The sequence below is a fragment of the Sciurus vulgaris genome, assembly GCF_902686455.1.
Source record: "Sciurus vulgaris genome assembly, chromosome: 8".
Taxonomy (NCBI): domain Eukaryota; kingdom Metazoa; phylum Chordata; class Mammalia; order Rodentia; family Sciuridae; genus Sciurus; species Sciurus vulgaris.
Genome location: NC_136468.1, coordinates 31168943 through 31195316, shown reverse-complemented (window position 1 = coordinate 31195316; position 26374 = coordinate 31168943). Strand labels below are relative to the sequence as shown.

Here is a 26374-nt window from a genome sequence, read left to right as displayed (position 1 = left end):
TAGAGGTGTGTTCTCAGTTCTCCGCTCTACGATCTGCCTTTTGCTGCTGCCTGCTGCTTACTGCTTGCTGCTTCTTCTCTCTGCTAGCTGCTGCTTCTTACTGCTGCTTCTGCTTACTGCTGCTTCTTGCCTTCCGCCTACTGCCCGCTTATATTCCCTCCTGGAGGTGGAGGGCTGGGCCACGCCAGTTGAGATCAGGTGAGGAGCCAGCTGCCCAATTACGGCAAGGTTAAAATGAGCAGGCATGAGCAAGAGCACTTGGGAACACATGTGCACGCGTTGTGTGCATGGACTCACTTGAATACGGCCAATGATAAAGCACCTGAGTGTCTATGCTAACAGACTTCCTCACTGCCAATATGACCAAAACAACTTCTGGCTGAATGCCAGGCGCCATCTTGGCGTAGTCCGCATGGCATAGCCCCCAACATCCAATAAATGGTACTGGGAAAATTGGATATCCACATATAGAAGAATGAAACTAGACCCCTGTTTCTCACTAGTTAAAAAAAAAAAAAAACTCAAAATATATCAATGACATAAATGTAAGATATAAAACTAAGATAAAACTATGAAGCTACAAGAAGAAAACATAGGGAAGACATTATTTCAGGACACTGGAATGGGCAAGGTTTTTTTGGATAACCCTTTAAAAAGCACAGAAAACAATAGGCAAAACTGAAAAATGAATTTCTATCAAACTAAAAAGTGAAAGTACAGCAAAAGTAACCATCAAGGGAGTAAAGAGACAACTGACAGAATGGGAGAAAATATTTCAAACCACACTTTTGACCAGGGGTAAATATTCAGAATATATAAGGAACTCAAATAGCTTAGTAGTAAAAAAAAACAAATAATCTGAAGGCAACAGACTTCTTAATAGGTATACCTCACAGAAGACATACAAATGGGTAAAAGGTATGTAACAAATGCTCAACATCATTAATCATCAGGGGAATTCAAATCAAAACCAGATGGAAGATCTACAAGTAATCAACAGACATATGAAAAAATGTTCAACATCTCTAGTAATAAGAGAAATACAAATCAAAACTACCCTAAGATTCCATCTCACCCCAATTAGAATGGTGATTATCAAGAACACAAGCAACAGTAGGTATTGGCGAGGATATGGGGAAAAAGGTACACTCATACATTGCTGGTGGGGTTGCAAATTAGTGCAGCCACTCTGGAAAGCAGTATGGAGATTCCTCAGAAAGCTTGGAATGGAACCACCATTTGACCCAGCTATCCCACTCCTTGGCCTATACCCAAAGGAGTTAAAATCAGCATACTACAGCGATACAGCCACATCAATGTTCATAGCTGCTCAATTCACAATAGCCAGATTGTGGGACCAACCTAGATGTCCTTCAATTGATGAATGGATAAAGAAACTGTGGCATATATATACAATGGAATATTACTCAGCCATGAAGAATGATAAAATTATGGCATTTGCAGGCACATGGATGAAATTGGAGAATATCATGCTAAGTGAGATAAGCCAATCTCAAAAAACCAAAGGAAGAATGATCTCGCTGATAAGTGGATGATGACACACGATGGGGGGTGGGAGGGGGTAGTGTTAGTGTTAGGGTTAGGTTTAGGGTTAGGGATAAGGAGGGTGGCAAGAATGGAGGAAGGAAGGACTGTATAGAGGGAAAAGGGGTGGGAGGGGTAGGGGGAAGAGAAAAAATAACAGAATGAATTGAACAACATTACCCTATGTAGATTTATGATTACACAAATGGTATGCCTTGACTCCATGTACAAACAGAGAAACAACATGTATCCCATTTGTTTACAATTAAAAACAAAAAAAACAAAAACTCCACTCCAGTCAGAATGGCTCTTAACAAAAGGATAACAAATACAGGAAAGGATGTGGAAAAATGGGAACCTTTGTTTGTACACTGTTAACAAGAATATAAATTAGTACAGTCATTATGGGAAACAGTATAGAGTTCCTCAAAAATTAAAAACAGAACTATTATGAAATGCAGCAGTCCTATTACTGGCTATTTTCCAAAGGAGATGACATTAGTCTGACAAAAAGAGATCTGCAACCCCAAGTTCACTGCAGCACTGTTCACAAATCCAAGGTAGGCAAACAACCAACAAACCAAAGTGTCCATCGACTGATGCTGGATCAAGAGAATGGTACATACACACAACAGGTGTAATTAACTACAAAAAGGATGGAGTTCTGTCATATATGACAACATGGATGAACTGGGAGTCACTGTTAAGTGAAATAAGTCAGGCACAAGAGGGAAGCCCTGCATGAGCTCACTCATCTGTGGAATTAAAAAAGTGAATCTCGTTGCAGCCAAGTGTAGAACGAGAATGGGAGAGGAGGATAGAGGAAGATTGATTGATGGGCACTGAGGTATAGTTAGCCAATAGAAAAGAACTCTGGTGTGCTATTGCACTGTAGGGTGACTACAGATAATGATAATGTCTTAGATAGTTCAAAGAAGCTAAAAGAAAGAATTTGGGTGTTTTCACCATAAAACAATGATAAATGTTTCAGGAGATAGATGTGTTTATCCTGATTTGAACACTGCACAATGCATACCTGTATTGAACTATTGCATGATATCCCATAAATATATCTAGTGCTTATGTATCAGGTGAAAATAAAATAAATTATAAAACACATAATAATTAGTAAAGTATTAACAAACATTTTTGCTAGGGCAATCATGCCCTTGTAATTTCTTTGGGAAATCACTCCTGTAAATGGGGTTCTACTGTGTACCCTAGCCACATAAATGACCCTTGTTGATCATTCTTCCCCAACTGAGGAACATTCGTTGATTCAGAGACTAATCTAACCTTAAATTTAAACCCATTCTAAACAAGAAAGTTGGTTTATCTTGCTGGCTATCAAAATGTGACTAATATGTAATTAAGATGAGTTTAACTGTTAAGATTATTGTAATCTCATTTAGAAGGAGATAGTAGATTTCATTCATGGTCAATCTTTTATATAAGCATATTTGAACATATTCCCTAGACATGCATGCCAGTGGAGAGACATACGCAAAAACAAATGGGAAAAAAACCAAATACCTTTTCTCTTTAAGTTTGAATTCATTCAGAAGCTAAATTTGGTTCAAACATAGATGTTTCTGTTAATGAATACATAAGAACAAATATGTGTGTTCATGCTTAGGTCTGCTCCCTGTTCCAGCTCTGCTGCTGGAGCAGCCTGGGACACAGCCAGTTGATGTGCAGGATCAATCACCCATTGGGAAGAATAGAGTTGTAGCTCAGTGGTAGGGCACTTGCCTAGCATAGGTGAGGCATTGGGTTTGATCCTCAGCACCACATAAAAACAAATAAATAAAAATAAAGGTTAAATTCTTAAAAAATATTACCCATCTGCAGTGAACTGAGAGCAAGTCTGCACTGTAGTTACCAAATTACTCCGAAACCACCTTGACTATCGTGCTATCATATGAGGGAGGACATTATATTTAAAATGTTTTAGGAACCCTAAGTTGAAATTTTGCTGTAACAATAAACAGCAAAGCAGGAATTTGAGCTGCCTTCATATTGGTCTTGTCGTTTCCCTTGCCTCACGACTGAGACCCTCAGCACTTTGAGAATCCTGACATGTGCCAGAGGACAAGGGAGAGAATGACTGAATGGAAGAGGATAGCTCAAGGCTGGCATCGGAATCCTCCCTATGCATTTTCATCTCTGCTACCATGCCGCATGCCAAACCTGTCAGCAGAACCGGGGCAGGATGATCACTCCAGTCCAGTGTGGTTTATTAGAAAATACCTGTACCTAAGGTCTGGTCTGGGTTTTTACCCACTTACTAACCAGTTGTGCATACCTGGCAAGTTGCTCAACTTTTCTGGGTCTTTTTTTCTTACTGGATAGATGATAAGTGTGGAAGGGGCATGCTGGTGAGAGCTGACAGCTTCTCTACTAGGCACTGGGACTCCCCAGCTTTGTCAGAGTAAGTGGCTTTTGGATGAAAAGCTGTCAGATCAGTTTGCCTGAAATTTCTGGACAGACATGGTCTGGTCACTGAAATGTGGAGACAGCCTTGAAGACTTTCTGGAAAGGAGCTTAAACCGTCTAAGGAGGAACCAGGAATTCTAAAGAAAAACACCTGAGAGGAGAGTTGGAGAGGCTTTCAGAGAAAAAGGAAAACTGCCTAGTAAGTAAGTTACTGTCAAAGATCCGAAGGACAGGAGGCCTACTTAACTGAGAAATTGTTGAAGGACAGAAACAACCTCTTAGCCCTGTCAAGTAAACTGCCACTGTGCAGGGAAGGAGAATGAAAAGAACTGAGCTGACACACAGCCACTTGAAGGTCTCCTTGAGGCAGACACATTAACCTCCCACAAGGGAGCAGAGCCAGGTGCTCTTTCATGGAGGAAAGAAACTAGCTCAGTGTGGAGTGCAGTCTACCAATTCATTCTGGAGAGGACTCTGGGATCACACAAATTCATTCTCCAGTAGTATTTGGAGAAAAAGTTTATCTGGCTTACAGGATTAAAAAAAAAATCAAAATCACAAACCCAAACCAGAATATCAAAATCTGTTCTGTTGTACTTTACTCAGATGGTCAGCATCTAAGTAATTATGCCTATGATTGTTAATAAGGCACATTACACATCATCACTAGTGTAACAAAGATTAGATTATAGTTGTTCAAAGAGAAACAGTCTTTCATTCTAAGGAAAGGACTAAGTTGACTTTAAAATTACTAGCATCAGTGGGTCTTCTCTTAAATTCACATAAAAGAGTTATCCCAAGCTAGAAAAACAGTGGAACTAATTTCACTCACCTCTCTTCCCTGAGGGATTCCAAGAATTTGGAAGCATAGTGGAATAGAAAAATGTCAGTGTTACAAAGCATTTTATAAAAAGATGACACCATAACAGTTCTATATTTTAGCATATAGAGTGATATTTAGTTTATGATCATCTCTTTCAATAAAGTCAACTGTATATTCATGGATTCAAAAAATTAAATAACATTTTAATTGTGTTTTATAGGTTATACTTCAACATGCATTCGCAGTGAATGCATGGAGTATATTAAATAACATTTAATTTTTTATTCTATAAAAGGTATTTGAGGGACCTGTTCAACTGAAATATATATTTCAATTGGATTATTTTTAATTTAGAAAGGCCTAATATTCTGACGATAATGCCTTTTAACAAAAGACAAAGACAAAATATACATATATTTTATCATGTAATCATTTTCATTGTAACAAGCAATGGTACTAGCTTAGAAAAGATCCTCCTGGGAATTCATTTCAAATTATTGAAGCAGCTGTTTCTTCAGTTTAAAATAAAATATCCATAACAAGTTCACACATGACAGATGCAAGCTAAAAACTAGATTCCACAGTGTGAGCTAAAAGCAGATGTTTTGAATGATCATATTTATAACCAGATACAATAAATCTCAGTTACCTATGGTAAGTTTTCCTGAATACTCTTTTCCAAGAATTTGCTTAAAACATAGATCCTGTAGTTTCTTATATTTTTGAGAACTAGGTTTCATTAAACATAAATATACTATAAATTCATATGTATCTGATCTTTTTTCTTGTTCATTCTTGTGCTTTCTCCAGAATAAAAGCACTGTTAGGGCACTAAATTTTATTACATTTATTTGGTTCCATTCATTTCTCCCAACCCAAGCAGAGGCAGGAAATAATTTTGTTTTTACAAATAAACTCACAATCATTACAATGGTTTAGAATATGAGCTGTTTGCATGAAGAAAAACCGCTCCAGAACTGAAATGAATATTAATATGGAATTAGAACTTCAAAATTACAACCAATGAAGGTTTAATGAAAAAGTTTGATAAGAGGAGAATGATCAACTACAATTATAAATGTTTCCTATTCTATTTACCTTCAAACTTATCACAGATTTTCCATTTTAATGTTGATTCACTTAAATTTCTAAACTAAAGTGATCACAGCATAAGGGTCAAAGCAAGTGATTTGGCCTCATAAGGTGGGATTGTGTTCTAGCTTTATTTTGTAAAAAGAGAGTTTTTTTTTTTTTTTGAGACAGGGTCTCACTAAGTTGCTGAGGCTGATGATGATGCTGAGGCTGATGAGCCTTCTGCCTCAGTCTCCAGAGTCACTGCCCCACCCAGTTTGGTTATATTCTTTATGCATTCTATAGGGATAGATTCTATAGGCTCTTCCAAGATTGTTTTCAGAAATAGATATGAAATTTTATACATATGCAACTATAGTAGATGTATGCTTTGTGATGTATAGAAATTATATTTCTAGGAAATTCATATATGCTCTCAGTTTTCTAAAGGTGAATGGCCAGCTGTGTGTCATCAGGCTACTTTTTTGGTGCTGCTGCTACTATGACAGAGCCTTCAAAGAGCTTTAAACCAGTCATCACCTCTGCATGATGCTCTTCATTCTGTTGTAAGACTTCTATGCAGAGCTCTGCTAGATGAAGAACCTCTTCCAGCTTCCTAGCAGGAGTTGCCTGGTTCATGGTCTCTGTATTAAAAAAGAAAAAGAAACACAAAAACAATGTTACCTTGAAAATACAAAGGCAAACATATTCTAAGACGTAATGATGAGACTGCAGTGTTGAAATAGAATGAGAAAGCATACTTTTGAGAAATAAGGGATGCAAGAAACACAATTGAATACATTATATTTTACAAACCCAGTTCACCAGATTGAAGAAAATATTTCACCCACAAAGCAATCACAGGGATCCGCAAGTGCTTTGCCATTTAGTACATAAGAACTAACAGGTGCAACAGCACATTAGATGCTCAACTTCTGCAACAAACAAGTTATAATTCTCCTCAAGGTCAGAAACACAAAGAGAGCAGATACCACAGTCTTTTCCTTCTCTCTGTATTGTATTATCAATTCAATACCATTCTCACCAGATGAGTCATTCCTGGCATTAGCAAAACCCAGGCTTTTTTGTTGCTATTTAAATTCCCATCCTGAACGTCTATAGTTCACAGTGATCTTAAATTCAAGAAGTACAAAGTCACCTAAAACAACTCTGACAGCCTGCAATTAACTGATTTCCTCTCCTGCTTCCCTGCCACCATCCTACCCCACCTTCCAACTGTCAGGGGCAGGGGGATGGGGAAGGGCAGACACATTCTTTGAAGTTAAAAGTTCCTTCAGCATTAAGCCAAATTGGTGTAAAAAAGGACAGGCCACAAGAAGATTAAGTACAACTACCTGAAATTCAGAAAAAGAGAAGGCAAAGTAGTTGATTTCAAAGATACAGCAAACTGGCAGAAATTAGATGTGTTCTGAGTAATGAAACTTTCAAGATTGAATACAAAGAGCAGAGTTTTTAATTAACAAAGATGACCCCTTGTCTTAGTCCATTTGTGTTGCTATAATAGAATACCTGACACTGGGTACTTTATAAAGAAAAGAGGTATATTCAGCACATGGTTTTAAAGGCTTAAAGTTCAAGATTGGGTAGCCCTGTCTGTTTGGCCTCTAGTGAAGGCCTTTCTGGGCACACTGTAACATGGTAGAGAAGTAGAAATAGACTACATGCAGAAGGAACTAAGTGCATGCTCTGTAACAACCCAGTCTTCTGAGAACTGACTCTAAGAACTAGCTCAGAGATCAGCATTAATTCCTTCTGAGAATGCTGTCACCATGATCCAATCACTGCCCCCTTACCTCTTAAATGTCTCACCACCTCAATGCTGCCACACTGAAGACCAAGCTCCCTGTACATGAAACTTTGGGGGACACTCTCAGACTGTATCTAAACCACCCTCTCTTAGACTTATGGGCTCCATGATTTCTCTCTGCCCCATTAAGAAGACCAGATAAAGGGGAAATCAATTTTTCAGAAAAAAGAATTTCTTCTGTGGACCTTAGGAGTCACTTTTTTTCCCTATTTTTCCTGCAACAGATCTTTTCCCTCAATTTATTTCTCCTTAAAATTCCAGCCTTAAATTTGGAAGACATACATTTGCTCCATCCTAATTTGTTCTCCAAGGACACATTGTGAGGCAGTCAAACACTACTTAGGGTTGATGTTTGTCAGCATGATGCAACTGGGGTTCATATCCCTGAACCCCCAAACCATGTACATATCCTATTAAATTCTTTTGCAAGAGGGAGAGTCACAGCTCTTCTTTAACAGGGATCAGAGAACACAATGATTCTTTAGGAAAATCAGCCTGTCAGACACCAAATAGTTGAGTGTGCCCACAATTCTCTTAGCTGTGGGGAGTAGAAAGAAATATGAAAGAAAATGAAGTAACCAAGGCCACAGCTTTCTAAGGCAGGGTTGGGAGGCTGCAGAGGATGTGCACACCTGCCAAGGGAATATTTCATTGGACTTGGATTAAACAACGGAAGGTCGTATGCTCTGGACTTCAATGATTCTCAGTTTGGAGTACCATGATTGACTAACTAATCAGATCAGATTTGTGATTCAGTATTTCTGCCCAGTCAATAAATTGCCTCTGTAAACAACTTTTTGTAGAAATCTCATATGAAGGGCTGGGGATATAGCTCAGTTGGTAGAGTGCCTGCCTCACAAGCACAAGGCCCTGGGTTCAATCCCCAGTGCCACAAAACAAAACAAAACAAAAAACCAAAAAAACAAACAAACAAAAAAACTCATATGAAAAATCTGGGCTACAGTTGACTTAGAGGACACTATGTAGGGTGGCCCTGGTTCAATGTACCAAATTGCAATTCTTTGTTTCCCAAATAAATGCTATTTCCTCTTCTTTCAGGTCAATCTTTTCTGCTTTTTCCTTTTAGTTGACAGTAGTATAAGATGTGCCCCTGATCTCAAAGCAAAACCCAGAAACCCACTTAACGCATCCTTAGACATCAACCATCAAATCCTCCATCTCTTCCAAGAACATTTCAACATCTTCAAACAAGGGTGAGGTCAAGCCAGCTCATGACTTAGTTCCACAGCCTGTTCTACTAGGGGGAGGCTCTGGCTGTTTAACGGGAAAACAAGGTCCTCAAGAAAAGTTTGGAAACAATATGAAGCAAATACATATATCAGTGATGTGAGAGATGGGAGGAGACTGCAGAAAGCAGGCGGGCTCGGGTGACATTAGAGGGAAGATAAGTCATAATTCCCTCTTGCAAGAGAATTTAGTAGGGTGTGTACATGGTTTGGGGGTTCAGGGATATGAACCCCAGTTGGATCATGTTGACAAGGAATAACAAAGGACTGGGGTAAGAAAAGGGAGTGTTTCCAGAGAAGAGGAACTGTATGACACATGAGGTGCATTGTAGAGGAAGGAGAAGACGCCGACAGGCACAAAGGTTACAGTTCCCTGAGAGCCACTGTTGGGTACTAGAGGCCACTTCCTGTGGGTTATCTCACTGCTTTTCATAACACCTTTTTGTTTTTTAATCAATATAAATCACAGATAAGGACACATGCACAGCAGAGATGAAATGCAACAGCTAAAAAGTAGTGAAACAGAGACCTGAACTTCATGTGGCTCCTAATTGCTATGTCTGGTACTTACCTGGTTAGAACATGAATGTGCTGGGAATGATGGTTGACCATGGTAGGCTGTAAGTAAGATAATCAGCAGGCTGGATGACTACTGATACATAGCTTAGCACAAATGTTTCTTAGCAGGGCTTTGGAATTAAGAGAATTTTAGGAAAATGTATTTGGCTCAGTGAGGGTATGTGGCACGGACCCTGGGGGTCCCATCCAGTAGAGTGTCGGGGATGGAGAAGGAGGCAAAGATACAAGAGACACTTTGAGGGAAGGATCAAAGTCATTCAAAGATTTTTCAAGCTTAGAGAATCTACGCTACCTATAAATTCTGGGTTTTATCTATTGATTGTTATTATCTTAGCATTTTTACAAGTGTGCACAGTTTGTTTTTCACAAGGAAAGGTGAAGATGAAAGAATTAAAGAAAATTTTTATATCACAGAACAGGAACTTGTTTTTTGTATACTTTAGCACATTGTTGACCAAACCCTCACACCCAATCTGAAAGTTAAGGAATCAAGACTCTCAGTTACAAAGTCTCAGAGATGCTGAGGAAGGTGATCAAGTCATGCGGCTGCTGTCTGAGATGAGATTAAAATCTTCTCAATGACTTGAATTATTTTTCATTTTCAGTTCTCTCACAGGAATAACACACACATACCATCTTCTTAGCTACAAGTAGGCAATAATGGAAAAAAAAATCATAAAAACCACCTTGAAACATATTACTGTTTATGTATGAACGTTTCAAAACCAGCTTTTTACATTTGATGCTATCTTAAATAAAAACTCTGTGCGGACCCTGTGTCCTAGGTGAAACTCAACCATAGTCTAAAACGTTTTATTCCTCCTAGATTATGTTTACTGAGAGGTTTAAAACTTTGTACTTGAAAGTAATGGCCACTAATACTTTAAATAAATAGTATTTTTATCAGGCACATGTGTATGCTACCCCTGATTTTCACCATTTGACTACAGCCAACAAGTCTAAAGCGTTTCATAATCGGAACTCTATCAGACAACAAGGTTATCAACGGATGCATTCAAAAACCTGATCACTGTGAATATGTGAGAATTCCTCCTTAAGGTGTTTTCTTTCGCTCTTTTAGTAACATTTTCACAGCATTACAGATGTTCTCTATATTCTTCAAGTTTCACACCAAGTTGCTGATTGTTGTAATACATTTCAAATAGTGACATTTAAAACAAATACGCCAAAAGCAGCAAGGTTTCATGATGAATTTCAATGCACTGCTCTTGGCTATGATCCTTTTTCATTATGGAACATTTTTGATTTTTCTATGGCACTACTCCTTGGCTCCTTAAAGCAATTCCTTTTAATTATGCTTCTGTACCTTTAAGAGATCCCAGTGGAAAAGAGGGAAGGAGGTGGAAAGTTGCAGAGGACAGATTGACTGCTTTGCTTTGATAGGCTTTAGTTCTGCTCCCAGGCTTCAGAGAGGTGTGAGCTCCCAGAATATTCTCCTTGTCTGCCTCCCTTGCTGCCATTTCCTGTCAAGGTTCCTAGCCATGAATGCACCATGATGTTCATGGTAAAAGTTGGAAGGGGGCATGGGAAGATGACCAGTGAGATCGCTTCAGCTCCTTTTTTTTCATGTCAGATGTGTAGCAATTTGTGATGCTTTTGACCTTAACTAAAAATATTTAATTGACAAATAAAGATTGCATATGTTCAAAGTATAAGTTATGATTTAATGTACATGTATTATGTAATGATCATCACAAATTAATTTTGATAAGACAAGATTTTAAGTGTTCTCAACACACATACACACAATGATCTTAACTTTTTCTAGACTGCTTCTGTACTTCTAGCTAAACAAGAAATAGTGTCTCAAGATGGCAATAACTGAAGGATTATATAACAATCCCACTCTAACATGGCCCCGTCTTCTTTCCTTTCTTGCACGAACGCCATGATGATTTTGGTGGGGAATATAAAAAAGTAATTTCTGCGTTTGTACTCAGATTTCTCATTTGGTTTTTCAACTCCCCAGAGTTTGTGGCTTTGAATTTAATCAATGAATATTTATTTCATTTAAGGGGCTGCACTAGCAACTGAGTAGATACAATGGTGAACAAGATAGTATTTCTGACTTCAAAGAATCTATATATCTCTCTCTCTAACCAGACTCTGCAGTAGACTATGCAACATACTACCTGTTTTTAGCCAATATGAGGAAGTTCTGTAATGAAGTCTGAACAGAGGGCCAATTAAATGCACTCAGCATGTGATCACAGGGATTTTAGCTTGCAAGAAATAGGACCAAAGATGAATCAACAGGAAGGCTTTAAATTGCTCATGCATATCCTGTGGAGTTCTTCAGAAAGAAATTATTTTAGTGGGTGGGCGTTTGAGTTTAGAAAGCGAGCAGCAGTCCAACACAAAGTCTTTCACTTTTTCCATTCCTCCCATGCAAAGAAAAACTTACTCTCCTGTTGCTTCTCCCTCCCAATAAAAACTGGATAGAGGACAAGAAAGTCCTGTTATGAAATAGCTGAGGTGAGAGACATTAAAAGATTTAAAAGGTACTGTAGGGTTAGCTTGGCATGGTGATGTGCACCTGTAGTTTCAGCAATTCAGGAGGCTGAGGCAGAAGGATCACAAGTTTGAGGCTAGCCTCAGCAACTCAGTGAGGGTCTGTCTCAAAAGCAAAAGGACTGGGGTGGTAGCTGTATGGTAAAGCACACTGGATTCAATCTCAAGTACTATCAATAAATAAATAGGGACTCTAGGAATAACTTTGGAAAAAGTTTGGAAAGAGGAGAAAGACACAGGAAAATGATTATCATCCAGTTAGGGGGTTAAAAGCAAGACTTCCCTTTGGAAGAAGATATTGCAATATGGAAGCATTCACCTGGGACACTCTCTGAGCTGTAAATAGTGAGGTTTCACCTTGACAGATCAAGAGGAAAGAAATTGGACCAAGGATGTGACATTGGATTTCTTCTACCTGGCATCCCAAGATCATCCAGTGGCAGGTCTGTCAGCTGCTTCTCTGTGGACTGCTTGCTAAAGTTATCTACCTCAGATACAGCTAAGAAAAGCGGGGAATGAATCCCCTTCCTCCTCCTCCTCCTCCAGTCTTCAAAGAAACCCATGGCAGCATTGCACACAGTGCTGGGGGCACATAAACAATTTGCTCCAACCAGAAATAACAGAAAAGACAGGGTCTTACCTAACTCTATGTAAGATGCCTTCTGTCCATTCATAAGTCATAGTCCTGTTAGGCCTTCTTTGCTGGCTCAGGCAATATTTCCTGGCTCCCTAGTCTGGATCTTAACTCTTGTCTAGTACCACTGCTTATCCATTTGTGCGGCCCACACAGATAGCTCAGTTGGAAAGTCTAAATTTTCATTTAGGTTTTCTTACCTATTCTCCAGCTCCAGACAAAGCAACCTGGGGTAAGTGATGAGGTGCCAGAGCCTAGGGCAGCCAGGCTCCCAGGAGCCTTAATCCTGGCCAGATCTCAATACTCATGAGCCTTTTTATCCCAAGAGGTGAGTAGGGCAGGTAACCAGATACTTTCTTCCCATTAAACCAAAGTATCCCCTCCCTGCCACCTGTCTACTACTTTTTTAGGGCTTGTGAGTAGGTTAGATGATTCTGGGGGAAATCTCTGCCCTTATTGCCCTAGAGGGAATAGTATATAACTTGCTAAGAAGACTGCTTCAAAAATCTGGGGGGAGGCAATTCCTAAAACTCAATGGGGCATACACTTGCTACATTAACTGTGAGTGATGAAAGAGAAGCAGGCATCATTGACACTTTCCTAACTGCACTCTAAATGACATTATGGTTCTATGAGTGCTAGGATATATATTGCTTTCATCAATGAATGCAGTATCTTTAGTACAGATCTGCGGTTCTCAACTTCAGTGTGAATCAGAACCACCTGGAGGACGTGCTAAAACAAATTGCCTGGCATTATCTCCAGAGTTTCTGATTCAGCCTTCTTGGGTGAGACCCAAGAATCTGTATTTCTGATAAGTTGCCAGGTGATGCTCTTGATGCTGGCCTAGAAAACGCACTTTGAGTACTGTTAATGCTTATGAAAAACAGAATTAAAAACAAAGGTGACCCTATGTAAATTTTATCCTTTAGTTGAAATCAAACTACTTCTTTATATAAGCCTCATTTTAGGTATGACTGCAGAATTGGAATTAATTTTACATTTTTATAGGGTTATACAGATTGGAGGTTGTTCCTGTTTAGGCAATCCTATATGTATCAATGAACATAATTAATCTAAGAGGGCAGGACCTCCTACAGTTTTCAGGAATCCAAAAGAATACTAATGCCACAGTTGTTTGAAAACAATAAGTCTGTGGCTCCTACTTCCACAGAGTCCTTTGGGACCAACTCATTTAATGACCCTCTCATTTAAAGCAACAGTTTCACTTAATATCTCCTTGGAATTAGCCATGTTAATGACATAGTGCTTTGCAATAATTGTTCTGTGGTCACAGTCACATTAACTATTTCACCAGTATTATTTTTCACATCAATAAATTCATTTTTAAGTCAGTGTTCAACAGTGGAATAAAGGAGAATTGGCTACTGGAGTGTAGGCCTTTGGCAGCTGGACAGGATCTAAACTGAGCAATCTCCATAAGACAACAGTAAGTAGTGACCCATGACTGACATGTGTCAACATATATGTGAGGTAAAAGTCAGGGACTGTGTGAAACTTTCTTTGGCAGGGAATTAGAGGCATATTCTCCTCTTAAGACCACAAAATAAGGGGTAATAGTGATAGCATTACACAGAAAAGATTACATGTGCCCACATATGCAGAAATTAATGTTTTATCTTTTGTTATGGGCTTTTACAATAACCTGATTTATAAAAGATGAGAATCATAGATATCCAGATTTTAGTTTTATTAAAGTTGTCTTTTTTTGAGATCCTGTTTCTCTCCAAGTTTGCAAAGCAAAAACGTTTGCAAAGTCTCATGGGGGAAAATGTATCTACACAGTGTTGCTGGTTGCAAAGACTAAGAGGCCTGAAGGAGAAGAAAAAATTCAACCTGTATACTTAGTTTCCTCTCGTTAGTTTTGGGGAAAAAAAACTAGGTTGTAGGATTCTAAAGACAGTGCACAATTTTCCACTGTGACTTTGCTAACTAATTTTATAACAGGCATTTTTAAAAACTGGTCTTATGCATATGCATGTACATTCCATAGCTGAAACTGATAAGTGGTCCCCTCTCTTGTGTGTTGCTCTTTGTACATCTTGAATCCATTTCTCCCAAACATAATTCAAATTCAGGCACTGAAAATTGCTAGAATAATCTCAGTGCCTGCCACGCCAATACCACTCATTATATTCTTAAATATAATGCATATTTAAGATTAAATATGCATATTTAAGATTAAAATGCATAGCATTTTAATCTCATGCCTATTTTTTCTTGCTTTCTAACTGTGTTTATCAAAGACATCTTTTCTATGTCATTTGTCATATTCGTGCATAAAAGGAACACCTCCACACTCACATCTTCCCCTATCCCTTACCCTCTTTGGCCTACTTTCTAATACTCAAGTAAAACAATGGGGAATAAAGTCTCAGAATTGTAAGTGGGGTTACAGGGAAGACGGTCTGTTGAGGAGTAGGCATTGGGAAAGTTGAAAGCAACTCCAGAGTGTTGCTTGCCAGTTGGGAGGCCAGTTGAAGGAGATACAAAGAGAAGCTTTCTAGAGACCAGCAACCAGAAAATGAGATATCCTTTGAAAATAATATGGTAAGAAATTGGTTAAAAGATCTTGATGTCTGTGTATATGTCTTTGTTTCCTCTGATATGTGATCGACATCATCTAGGGCAGTGAAATCATGCATTAGCAATGATCACATATTTCACGCTCACATTTGGGTCAAGACTCCCAGTTGGATAAGCATAAAGACCAGGTACAGAGACTAGGGATGAACTTAGTGTCATTTTGAATATTTCTATAAATTTAATGTCCTGCATCTGTCAACCACTGTGAACATGTGGTATGCACTGCTGCCTTATGGATATTTAAGAATTTTCCTCTTTAGAATTAAAAAATACACATATATACATATATATATATTAATATATTCAATTGGGTCTTTTTTTTTTGGGTGCTGGGGATTGAATCCAGGTCCTTGTGCTTGCAAGGCAAGCACTGTACCAACTAAGCTATATCCCCAGCCCTCAATTAGGTCTTTTTAAATACATTTTCTTAGTTGAAGATGGACACAATACCTTGATTTATTTATTCTTAGGCGGTGCTGAGGATTGAACCCAGTGCCTCACACATGCTAGGTAAGTGCTCTACCACTGAGCTACCCCAACACCTGAATTAGGCCTTTTAATTAGGTGTTTGCATCTTGTCTCTAGCTTACAAATAATGATTCCTCCTCTCTAATACCCAAAACATAATTCAGATTCAGGCACTGAATTTGAAACTATCATTTCATTTGTGCAGACTTTGAGCACTTACAAACTCTGTTAAGAAAGAGGTAGAAACCTGTCAGTTTGCATTACTCTGATTTCATACAATTGGAAAAGACTTTTTAATATATCTAAACTACTAGGATTAACAAGGTTCTGTAGGAGCCATGCTGTTATATGTCACTTGGTTTACCTGTTGACACATGTTAGTAAATAAACGAGGGGTCACCAATCAGTTGTTTTCAAGCTCTGGCTCTGGAGAATGACAAATTCTGCAAAATTGCTTGTGAAAGTAAGGAGACTTGTTATGTCAAGATGGCATTTATCTATGAGTCACATTCCATACGAAAGTAGAAAATAAAAATAAAAAACACATGACACACTGTCAAATGAGCTGAGCAAACTGACATCCTTTTTGAGACCTTTTAGGAAGCAGGTGTTGAACACTTGTAATGAGATTTCCATGCATCTTCAAAGAAAGGAGCAAGGATTCTATCAAGAGCTGTTCAGGGTGTCATAGATCATGGCTGAGGGAATAATTCCTAGGAAGAAGCACATTGAAGGAGACATTACACAAATGTTTTCTTTTCTCAGGGGTGCTTATATTCCCATGGAGAATTTTTACAAAACTGTTCATCAGAGAGAACTTTTTTGAAGAATATAAATTTTTCCAGATCTTGGGGAAAACTGCAATATATTCATTTAAATATTCTCAACTTATTATCTACACTACATAAGTTAAAAAAATAGTGTTTTGCTTCAGATATAATACAAACTTGGAAAATTATCTAAGAAATGAGTAAAAAAAAAAAAAACTCTGAGGGTAGGAAAAATGCAAGATTTATAGTGGTAAGTATTTCTTTCATTACAGTGAGATCTCTAATCTCACTGGAGAGAAAGATTCCATCGGAGGGGAATCTAGATTCTTTTTAAACCATTGTATGGGACCACCCTTTAACAGTACCTCCTAAGCAGCCTCCCTTTGTCCCCCGATCTGAGTTCCTCCTTTACACCAACGAATCCCACCAGTCTCCATAGACACAGGGGACTGATTCTACATCCGTGATCCACCTGATCATGGGCTTTATAACTTATTTTTAGTATCTAATAAGACAAGACTCTGGCATTTCTGTTTTGTTGGGTTGACTTATCTTTCTATTCATGCATTTTGTATTCCTTTTATGTTATCCAAGATTCTCTGAGTTAAGGATATGTACTTATTCCTATCCCTGAAGGGAATGTTTCCAAATTTTCTCCTTTAAGTAAAATATTCATATTTGATCTTTCTGGTGAGCTTTCAAAGTTAAGGAAGTCTCCTTTTTATGTTGCTAACAGTATAGATTTCAATCATGTGTAAGTATTAAACTGTTGCACATATTTTCTTTGAATCTGTTGAATTAATTTGGATTTTTCTTTGAATTTGTTTGTTTTCTGATGGGAAACAACTTTTACATTCCTAGGATAAATTCCATTGATTTTGATGTATTATTTTCCCAAAGCAGAGTTGAATACTGTGAGTTAATATTATATTTAGGAATTTTGCATATTTGCTCATAATGAAATAGCTCTGTGATGATTCTCTGGATCTATTGTCTTTACAGGTTTGGAATAAGATGATATTACTTCTTGAAATGAACGAGGGAGCTTTCACTCTTTTCCCATTTTATGAAACTTATTTTGAATAGGAATTATTTGTTTTTTATGTTGGGTAGAACTCACCTCCAAAACCAATGTGCCTTAGAGATTTAGGGAGGGCAGGTCTTTCAGAACTATTTAATTTTTTTAAAGTTTGCTGGCCTGTTTTTGTTTCCTGTGATTTTTAGAGAAATGCTTTTTCAAGAACTATTTTGATTTCAACCGGACTTTCAGTTTTTGTTCACAATGTTCCTCCATGGTGGTCTGCCTTTTGTTACCTCTAGTTTTTTTCCCTTGCAGATTGCATCTGTATCTCTTTTCTCCTGAGTCTGCTGGCAGTTGGACTTCCTCTACTTCTACTCTGTGTACCACTTAGTTTTCCTTTTATATTTTCTACCATGTTCTCCTTTCCTGCTGTCCTCATTCTGATTTCCCAGGTTGCTAACAAGTCTTCAGCTAAATTCATCCTGTATCTTATCTTTCTTATAACCATATTATTTTTATACCCAATATTTTCATGACTTCTTGTTCCTGTAGCAAATTACTAGTACCATCCTTTGTCCCCTTGAAATATGACACTCACTCTAAATATAGTTCATTGATTCCAATGGTACACACCATTTAATTCACTGTCTTTTGAAGGAGTTGTACTCCTCAGGAATCCAGTTATTGTGACATGAGAGCCAGCTCTCTTGGAGGAATTGAGAATGGGATGACAGGTGGTGCTTGGTCATATCCCTTGCAGGGAGTCTGAGGTTAGGATTTGGGAGGGACAGCCCTAGGCAATACAAAACCAAATACAGATTATTTCCTCTCTCTACCAATCCATTAGGCAAATCCAGTGGATAGATTCACCTTTAATTGGTTATACTCAAAGCAGAAGCCCTCGGTCAACAGTCTTCTTGGCTGCAATGCATTAAGCTTGGGGATCTGAATGGCAGAGGAGGGGAAGGGTGACTCACCAAGGCCATTCTAGCTCTCACGGACATCTCACTCTTAATATTACTTTCAGATACTGGTGACCTGGACTACAGCTTCCAATTGTAATGGCAAGAGGTATGGCACTGCTTGTCCCAAGCCAATGCAAGGGAGAGGTAGGATCAGAATTTAAAGCTTCCCTCCCTCCCTGTTACCCTCCAGGCTAGTGTAACCCCTGCACCAGGAAGATTACTAAGATTGAAAGCCACACTTCTGTGACATGAGAAGTCAAGTGAGTGAAATAAAGATGAGCATATACAATACTCTTTGGATAGCAGCTAGAAGGAGGTATAGGGCCCAAAGTAAGCCTATTTTAGGGTGATACCTTGGTTACAAATGAAAAAGAATGATCTAGAAAAAAGAACTGCAAACAACTGGAAAAAGAAGAGATGCAAAATGAAGCAAAATCTATCCAGAAAGAAGTAGGTGGAATTGAAACCAGCACCACAGAGAGTGCATTGGTTTTGAAGAGGAAGATACTTCACCCTCTGAATTCAGAGAAGAGCAGACATGGGTAGGTGTGGAGGCTGATATGTTTGCAGGGAAACAGCCAGAAAGCTGAAGCCTACCATGCTTACAGGTTTGACAGGAGGTGTCTGTCCTCAAATATCCTAATATTTGTGTCATTAAAACTTAAGATCAAGTTCCTGTGACAGTGTGACCTGGAGGGGGACATCATTCAACATTAACTCAAGTTTTTTATTTTTATCTATGGATTATCCACGACCAGCAGTGACTGAGGGTGACCTTATCTATTACCACTCACACTGGATGATAAATAATTTTTTTTTAAATAAATAGAATTGTTAGAAAAGAAAGGACATGATGGATGACTCATGAACAGAAACTGTGGATCAAGGAAAAGTGTCATTGTTGAGGTCACAGAACACCTCCGCAGAGGCATGACAAATCAGTCAGTGCTGGTTAGATTCGTTCTAATTTAAGGGGTGGAAAGCCCAAAGCAGAGGGCAACGTGAAGGGTTGTCAGCAGTTTTAAACAGAGTAACACATATTATTGCTTTTCTAGAATCACACTCAGATAAAGCAGGAATGATGTTAAAGGGACTTATACTCAGAACCCACTGGAGAGGAGAGAGGCACTTGTCCTTAAGCATCTCCTTGGTTTGTGTGAGGTTGACAGAGCCCTCTTCTTTCTTTTGGTCCTTTCCTTTGGGTAATTACTGAATGCAGAGGTCTTGAGGGTGGTGCCTGCTGTGTCCAAGGGTGCTTTTCTGGTCCTTGCTTGACTTTTCTCTCAGCTGGTCACTTGAGTACGCAGAGAGAGGCTGGGCACTGCACAGCAGACTTTCCTCTGTGCGACACAAACTGAGGGAGCACACGGAGCTTTCAGCCTCATCAGACATGAGCAAATAATGTCTTCATTTGCCCCTCTAGTCAATAATCCTTGCAGCCCTGCTTATTATTTCCCCCAAACATCTTTGGATGCACAGGAATTAATCTGCCAACACTGCGATGAGCTAATTAATTAGTGTGAACACAAATTACATAGTGTGGGATTATTTTCCTGTGTGGTTAGTGAGTAGGTGGGAGAAATGTTGAGGCAAATAAACATGGTAGGAGTCCTCATTCATTGCAGATCAGATGAGGAAAAGGCCAAGTGAGTGAGTTTTACTTTTGCACTACTTAAAGGGGATTATGTTCTTGACACTTTCTTGTCTGTATGTTGAATAGAAAAAGAACAGTCATGTGGTCAGGGAGCAGTCTCAAAGACACCTAATTCAATATGTTGATAAAAACATATTGATAAATCTAGTTGAAGGTTAACACTTCCATTGTATCATACTAGATGGTGGAATCAAAGAAACTTATGGCTATCAGAAAAAAATTTATCTTCTTAGGAAATTTAAATATTCCATTGATCTTATGAACAATACCCGCATCTTATATATAATACAAAAATATATTTCAGTTAATCTTTTATCCAGATGATCACAGAAACTAAATCTGTGTAGCTCACACAACAAGCTTTTATGATAAATACACATAATGCTTTACTAACTAAAAACTCTACTGAAAGGATTTTCTCAAATATGCTAAAGAAAAAAAATCAGTAATTATCTTCATTGTTTAAAGTCTAATTGTATCTACTGTTCTGTCCCTAATCAGCAGGTGAACTGGAAGCAGTCATATTACTTTGTGAGCAAGATCCCATTGTCCATACCATACTCCTCAAAAAAGTTGGGTAGGAATTCTTGCTTTCTTTTGGGTGAGAATTCAATTTCCTTCAATATACAAAGTATTTTATGGAAAGGGATGTCAATGTTTAGGGGAACATTAAATTTTGGTCTAGCATTTAGATGTTAGAAACCACAGTTCATGGTGACATATAGTACTCAATTTAAATCAAATTTATAAGCAAACATAAAGTGTCTTTGACAGAAAACTCTTACGTTATCTTCGAAATATTAGCAAAAAATTTGCCACTGCTAACCAAACATTTTCATCAACTATGTCCTTTGGTCTACACACTCAGCTTCTAGGCACACAAGTTCTCAAGAACGAAAGCTTTTATTTCTTTCTTATTTATCACTATTGTCTGACAATACAGTTCTAAATTAAAATGCTACCTAGATGGCATACACATTCTAATGACGTAAGGACTGCCACAGTGCAACTTCTTTTTTAAAACAAAGTCAGCACTGTGCCCTCTGGGGAAGCCTTCCCATTCGTTCAACTGAGACTCTGAAAATGAGCTCACTGGGGCTTGGACCTGGGAACCTGGCAACCAGAGGGCCGAAAAAGATCCTCCCCACACAAAGACTTCATCTATACCATCCACACCACCTTTTCTTCAGGACACCTCCACATTTCAACATTCCCAAGAAGCCTATGTGAAAGATCCCATGTCAAGGCTGGCTCCAAGAAGTAGCAAGTATAAGTCACACTATGATACATAGTTTTCAGGAGAAAGCAGGACTGTTATGAGATGATTATTGCTGTTCTTGTCTACGAGAAATTCTTTGAACTGAAGAACACATCAATTTTTCTTTAAAAATAATACTGCCGGGTATGGTTGCACAAGTCTGTAATCCCAGCAACTTGGGAGGCTGGGGCAGGAGGATTGCATGTTGAAAGCCAACCTCAGCAATTCAGTGAGGCCCTAGGTAAGTTAGTGAGATGTCTCAAAATAAAAAATAAAATGGGCTGGGGATGTGGCTCAGTGATTAAATACCCCCAGAATCAACCCCTGTTATCCCCCTCCCAATATGTAATATATAATACATATATATGTAATATATTATATATATTATATATTACATATATAACATATATAATATATATATTATATATTACATATATATGTATTATATATTACATATATAATATATATATATGTAATATATATATTATATATATATGCCTAAATTGCATCAATAAGATACGTGATCTAAAGAAAACAAACTAGGAAAACAGAGTTTCAGTGTCATTTTGAATTCCAGATTATAAATAATCTCACTATATAACTAGTATAGTTAGTAGCATAATTAAACCAAGAAGAAATCTAGTTGATTTTACTACTGTGTAAATCAAAGATTTCTTAAGTAGTATTACAAAAAAAAAAAAAAAATTCAAGCAAATAGCTTTTTATAGCTTCCAAATTAAAAAAGAATTGCTGTCTAGAAATTTCAGTTCTCAAAATGAACCATCAGTTCTCATGAAACATGCCAACAATTCCCTAGAAGGGAAAAAGATATCTAGAGAGAGTCTATTGGCTTTATTTACTCCATTACCAAATTTTAGAATCTCTTTATTCTACACACTCATGCTGCCAATGGAGATCTGAAGGATTTCCAAGGATGGAAGAGAACTTGAGTCACAACCGAGCAGCATGCTGGATTATAAAACAACAGAAGCAGGTTAGATACTCAGCACCAAAAATACATCTGCTATCCAGAACCTCTGCCTTTCTGAGCCATGCTAGTGCCTTTCTGCTTCTCCCTGTTATAAAAGCACCAGAAAACTTGGGTTTATTTTTCTCGTTATTTTTTAAGTGGTTAGCTTTCGCCCTACATTTTAATTATTCAGTGATTGGTTCGAATGACCTTTTGGAAGGCAGCCTGCCAGTTTATGGCTGTTATTTCTGCTACAAGTAGCCTGATAACAGTTTGTGCCATAAACTCATTTTATGTTTGATAAATATTTATGGAGTACCAAATATGTGCTGTATACTTTTCTCAGCACTGTGGAGATAGCAGTTAGGAAAACATGAAACGCCTTACCCTCATGTAGCTAACATCATAGGACAGAAAGTCAGGCGAATGAACTATGTACACTGTGTTGTCTGGGTTGGGAGGGGACTTCTCAATTTTAAATTTTAATCACTTTCAATACCTGACATCATGAGATCTATGAGAAAAAAGCAAGACAATTATTAACTGAGTACAAATATAACTATACAAGCTTTTCAGGAGGGAGAAAGATGGAGAGAGGCAAGCAGTTAGATAGACGGTTGATTTCTAATGATCCACCTGGTAATTACGTGTACAACTTCTCTTGTTCAGTTTTCTCAAAAAAGAAAAAATAATAACAATAATATTTATTGCAAAGGATCGTTGTAAGGAGTAAATGATTTGAAACATATAAAGAGCTTAAAATAGTGCCTGGCACAGAAGTTTTTTTGCTCTTGTGACCAAATAAGAGTATTGTTATTGGAAAAAGTACAAATATTAACAAACAGGAAGCCTTGGCTTTTGGGCTGTGCCTGAGTGTTTATATAAGATGTCATTACTTTGATGCAGACAGTCTTGGAGTTGCAGCAGCAATGGGAAGAATAGGAGGGGGCCCTGGGGTCTGAGATACATGGTGTGAATCCCAGATCTGCTGAGTTTCAATGACAATAGCAAGGCCTCCTGCAAGTTACTAGTGTCTTTTCTGAAGTCTCAGTGATCTCCTATGTCAAATCTCCATTTTGTGAAGTTGTTTAAGTAACTAATGGAACAATGTAAACAGAAAACCTCTGGAACACATAGGCAGTCAAGAGCTGACAAAATTACAACACATCTTGGGCAGAATTTTGCTCTTTTTAGGTAGCATAAGTGCTTAAGAGACTACCATTTGAAAGAGTCATCAAGCTTTTGAACACTTAGACATGCAATTGATACTCTCATTTTTACCCACTTTTAAAAGCACTCCTGTAAGCACATCTACTAGTTAATCCTAAAAGGCTAACCTGCTACTAAATGCAACTAAAAGAAGGTAAAACCATTTCTTAGAAACTCCTGTTAACTTCAGAACATTTTTCAACTGAGATTAGCTTTCCCTTCCATTCATTTAAATCAGAGATCATGCTAATTTTTCTGTTCTAAATAAGCATTTAATTTAAATTTTTTTTACTTGTTATAATTTATCGTACATGACAGTAGAATGCATTTATGCATTTTGATAGATCATACATAAATGGAGTATAGTTTCTCATTTTTCTGATTATTGTACATATTGCAGGATCACATCGGTCATGCAGTCATACATGTACATGAGGTGATAATGTCTGTTTCACTCTACTATCATTCCTACCCCAATATCCCTTCTCCTCCCTTCACTCCCATCTACCTAAAATAAGGTATTATATTAATAAATGTATTTTTCCTAAAGTTGCTTACCTGTATGGTTGAGCAGTGATATGGATGCTAGATAGAAGTGCAGGGAAAACTTCCATCTAGGGGCAGTGGGAATGTGGGGGATACCCCTCCTCCTCCCCCACTCTCTTTAATAGAGGAAGGCAAATCTACAGGGCACCCCTGTTCACACTTCACAGAGGTCCACTGTGACCCCTTCCTATTTCACAGGAGGAATGTACTTCATAGGTTAGGGATCAGGACACCTGAGTCTAGTCCCAGCAGACTGGCTTATTTATCCTGCAGCAGAGGGAAAGCCAGACACTCCTGACTTGTTTGTAAACTAGAATAAAAACTTAATTTACACAATAATAGTGTAGTGGAGTTTAACATCATAAAACTTTGAAAAGTTTGTTAAAGAGCATGGGATTGTTGCTATTGCAATGGACTGCCTTAGGTGGGGATGATGATAACTTATTTTTTCCTATTATGTTTTTCCCTAAAGAGCATTTATCAAACATTTTAAGGTATCTTCTTTTTCCTTCTTGTGGATGAATCTGAGTGTTTTTTGTTTTGTTTTGTTTTGTTTCTCCCTGTCACCTTCTAGGGTCAAATACTGAAAATAATTTTAAAAGCTTCCATGCTAAAAGTTAGAGACAGAGGGAGAGAGGGCAGGGGAGGGAAGGAGGGAGGCAGGGAGGGAGGAAGGGAGATGTGTTAATGAAAGACATCAGTGAAAAATAAGCCAATCAACTTTGCAAGTAAATAAGAATAAAATGAAGAAACTAGGCTTAGAAAGGTCTATTACTTGTCTCTTGCTCCATTATTTCCAAATGGAACTAATATCTCTGAGTGCCTCCTCTGTGTCACCAGGTACAGTGCTTATTGCTGTGATACTAGGAAGAAGGCAGAAAGGACTCTGCCCACAGGGGATAAAGAGCAGGCAGATAGGATGGACAGAAAGTGGCATATGAAGTTAAATTATTGATAATCGTCATAAGAGGCACAACAGAAAAGCAATACAATCTTTAAAATTACAGAGATGCAGAGAAAAACTATTTCTGAGCACTTTCCTGAGATAAGGGTTTTCATAACCTCTGCTTATTCCTGATTAACAACTTTCAGAGTTAAGAACTGCTTACTTTTATGTAATAGAATTTATGCTTTTTATTTTCATGTTATTTTTCAAGAGTGATAAAGGAAGATGGTGTTCTCTTTTAGTTCTAAGAGCCCTTCAAATATTGGCAATTGCTTCCAAATAAGATGAGTGTCCAAGCTTTAAACACAATGCATAACATTAACATGGCCTCAGGTTCTTTGCTTTGAATTCATTATCAAAAAATACTGTTGGACTTTTACAGAGATAAAGCACTATGTTTTCCCAACAAAGCCCAGCAATAGTTCTGAAAAAAGTCCAAGCCTTTTTAGTATCCTTAGTCAAAATGATCTAACAGATGCCCTGAAAAGAGAGAGCCATTTGTCAATCTCCAAACACCAGACTACCAAGAGCAAAGGAAAGGCAAGATGAAAAAGCAAACTACAGAAGGCAAGAAAATATTTGCAAACTATATATCCAAAAAAGGGCTAATACCTGGAATACATAAGAAAACTTACTCAACAGCCCACAAAACAAAACATCATAAAAAACAACCAATTTAATATGGGCAGAGGATCAGAGACAGCTCTCAAAAGAGGACTACCAGTGGTTAACAGGTACCTGAAAAATGCTCAATACTACTTCAGGGAAATGGAAATCAAAACCAGAATGTGATATCAACTTACTCCTGTTAGGGTGACTATTATCAAAACCAAACACTGCCTATTACCACACTAAGTGTTGGTGAGGATGAAGGGAAACGAGAACCCTTAGGTACTATTGGTGGGAATGTGAACTGGTACAGCCAGTCTAAAAAAACAGAATGGTGGTTCTTGTAAAAAACAAAAACAAAAACAAAAAAACATAGAACTACCATAGGATTTAGCAATCCCACTTCTGGTATATAAGCTAGATACATAAGGACAAACCATGGAACTCCCTTATATGAGAAATCTAAACTAGTTGAACCCATTCAAGTGGAGTATAAAACAGTGATTGCTAGGGGTTAAGGAAAGGACAAATGGGGCAGGTATTAATTATGGGGTTCCAAGTTTCAGCTGTGCAAGCTGAGTAAGCCTACTGCACAACAGAACACCTAAAGTTAACGGTTTGTACACTTAAAAATCATGAAGAGGGTAGATCTCATG

The 26374-nt window shown here is 38.0% G+C and overlaps 1 protein-coding gene across 9 annotated transcripts in view; it reads right to left on the bottom strand.

Annotated features, from left to right (window-relative positions):
• CADPS2 (calcium dependent secretion activator 2) overlaps nucleotides 1-26374 on the bottom strand; it is a 556850-nt gene that overhangs the window by 86194 nt on the left and 444282 nt on the right. For all 9 annotated transcript variants that reach the window (XM_079149839.1, XM_079149831.1, XM_079149833.1 and 6 more), the window contains one exon: nucleotides 6416-6519. In XM_079149839.1, the coding sequence (XP_079005965.1) occupies nucleotides 6416-6519 (104 nt within the window). The remainder of the gene's footprint in view (nucleotides 1-6415; nucleotides 6520-26374) is intronic.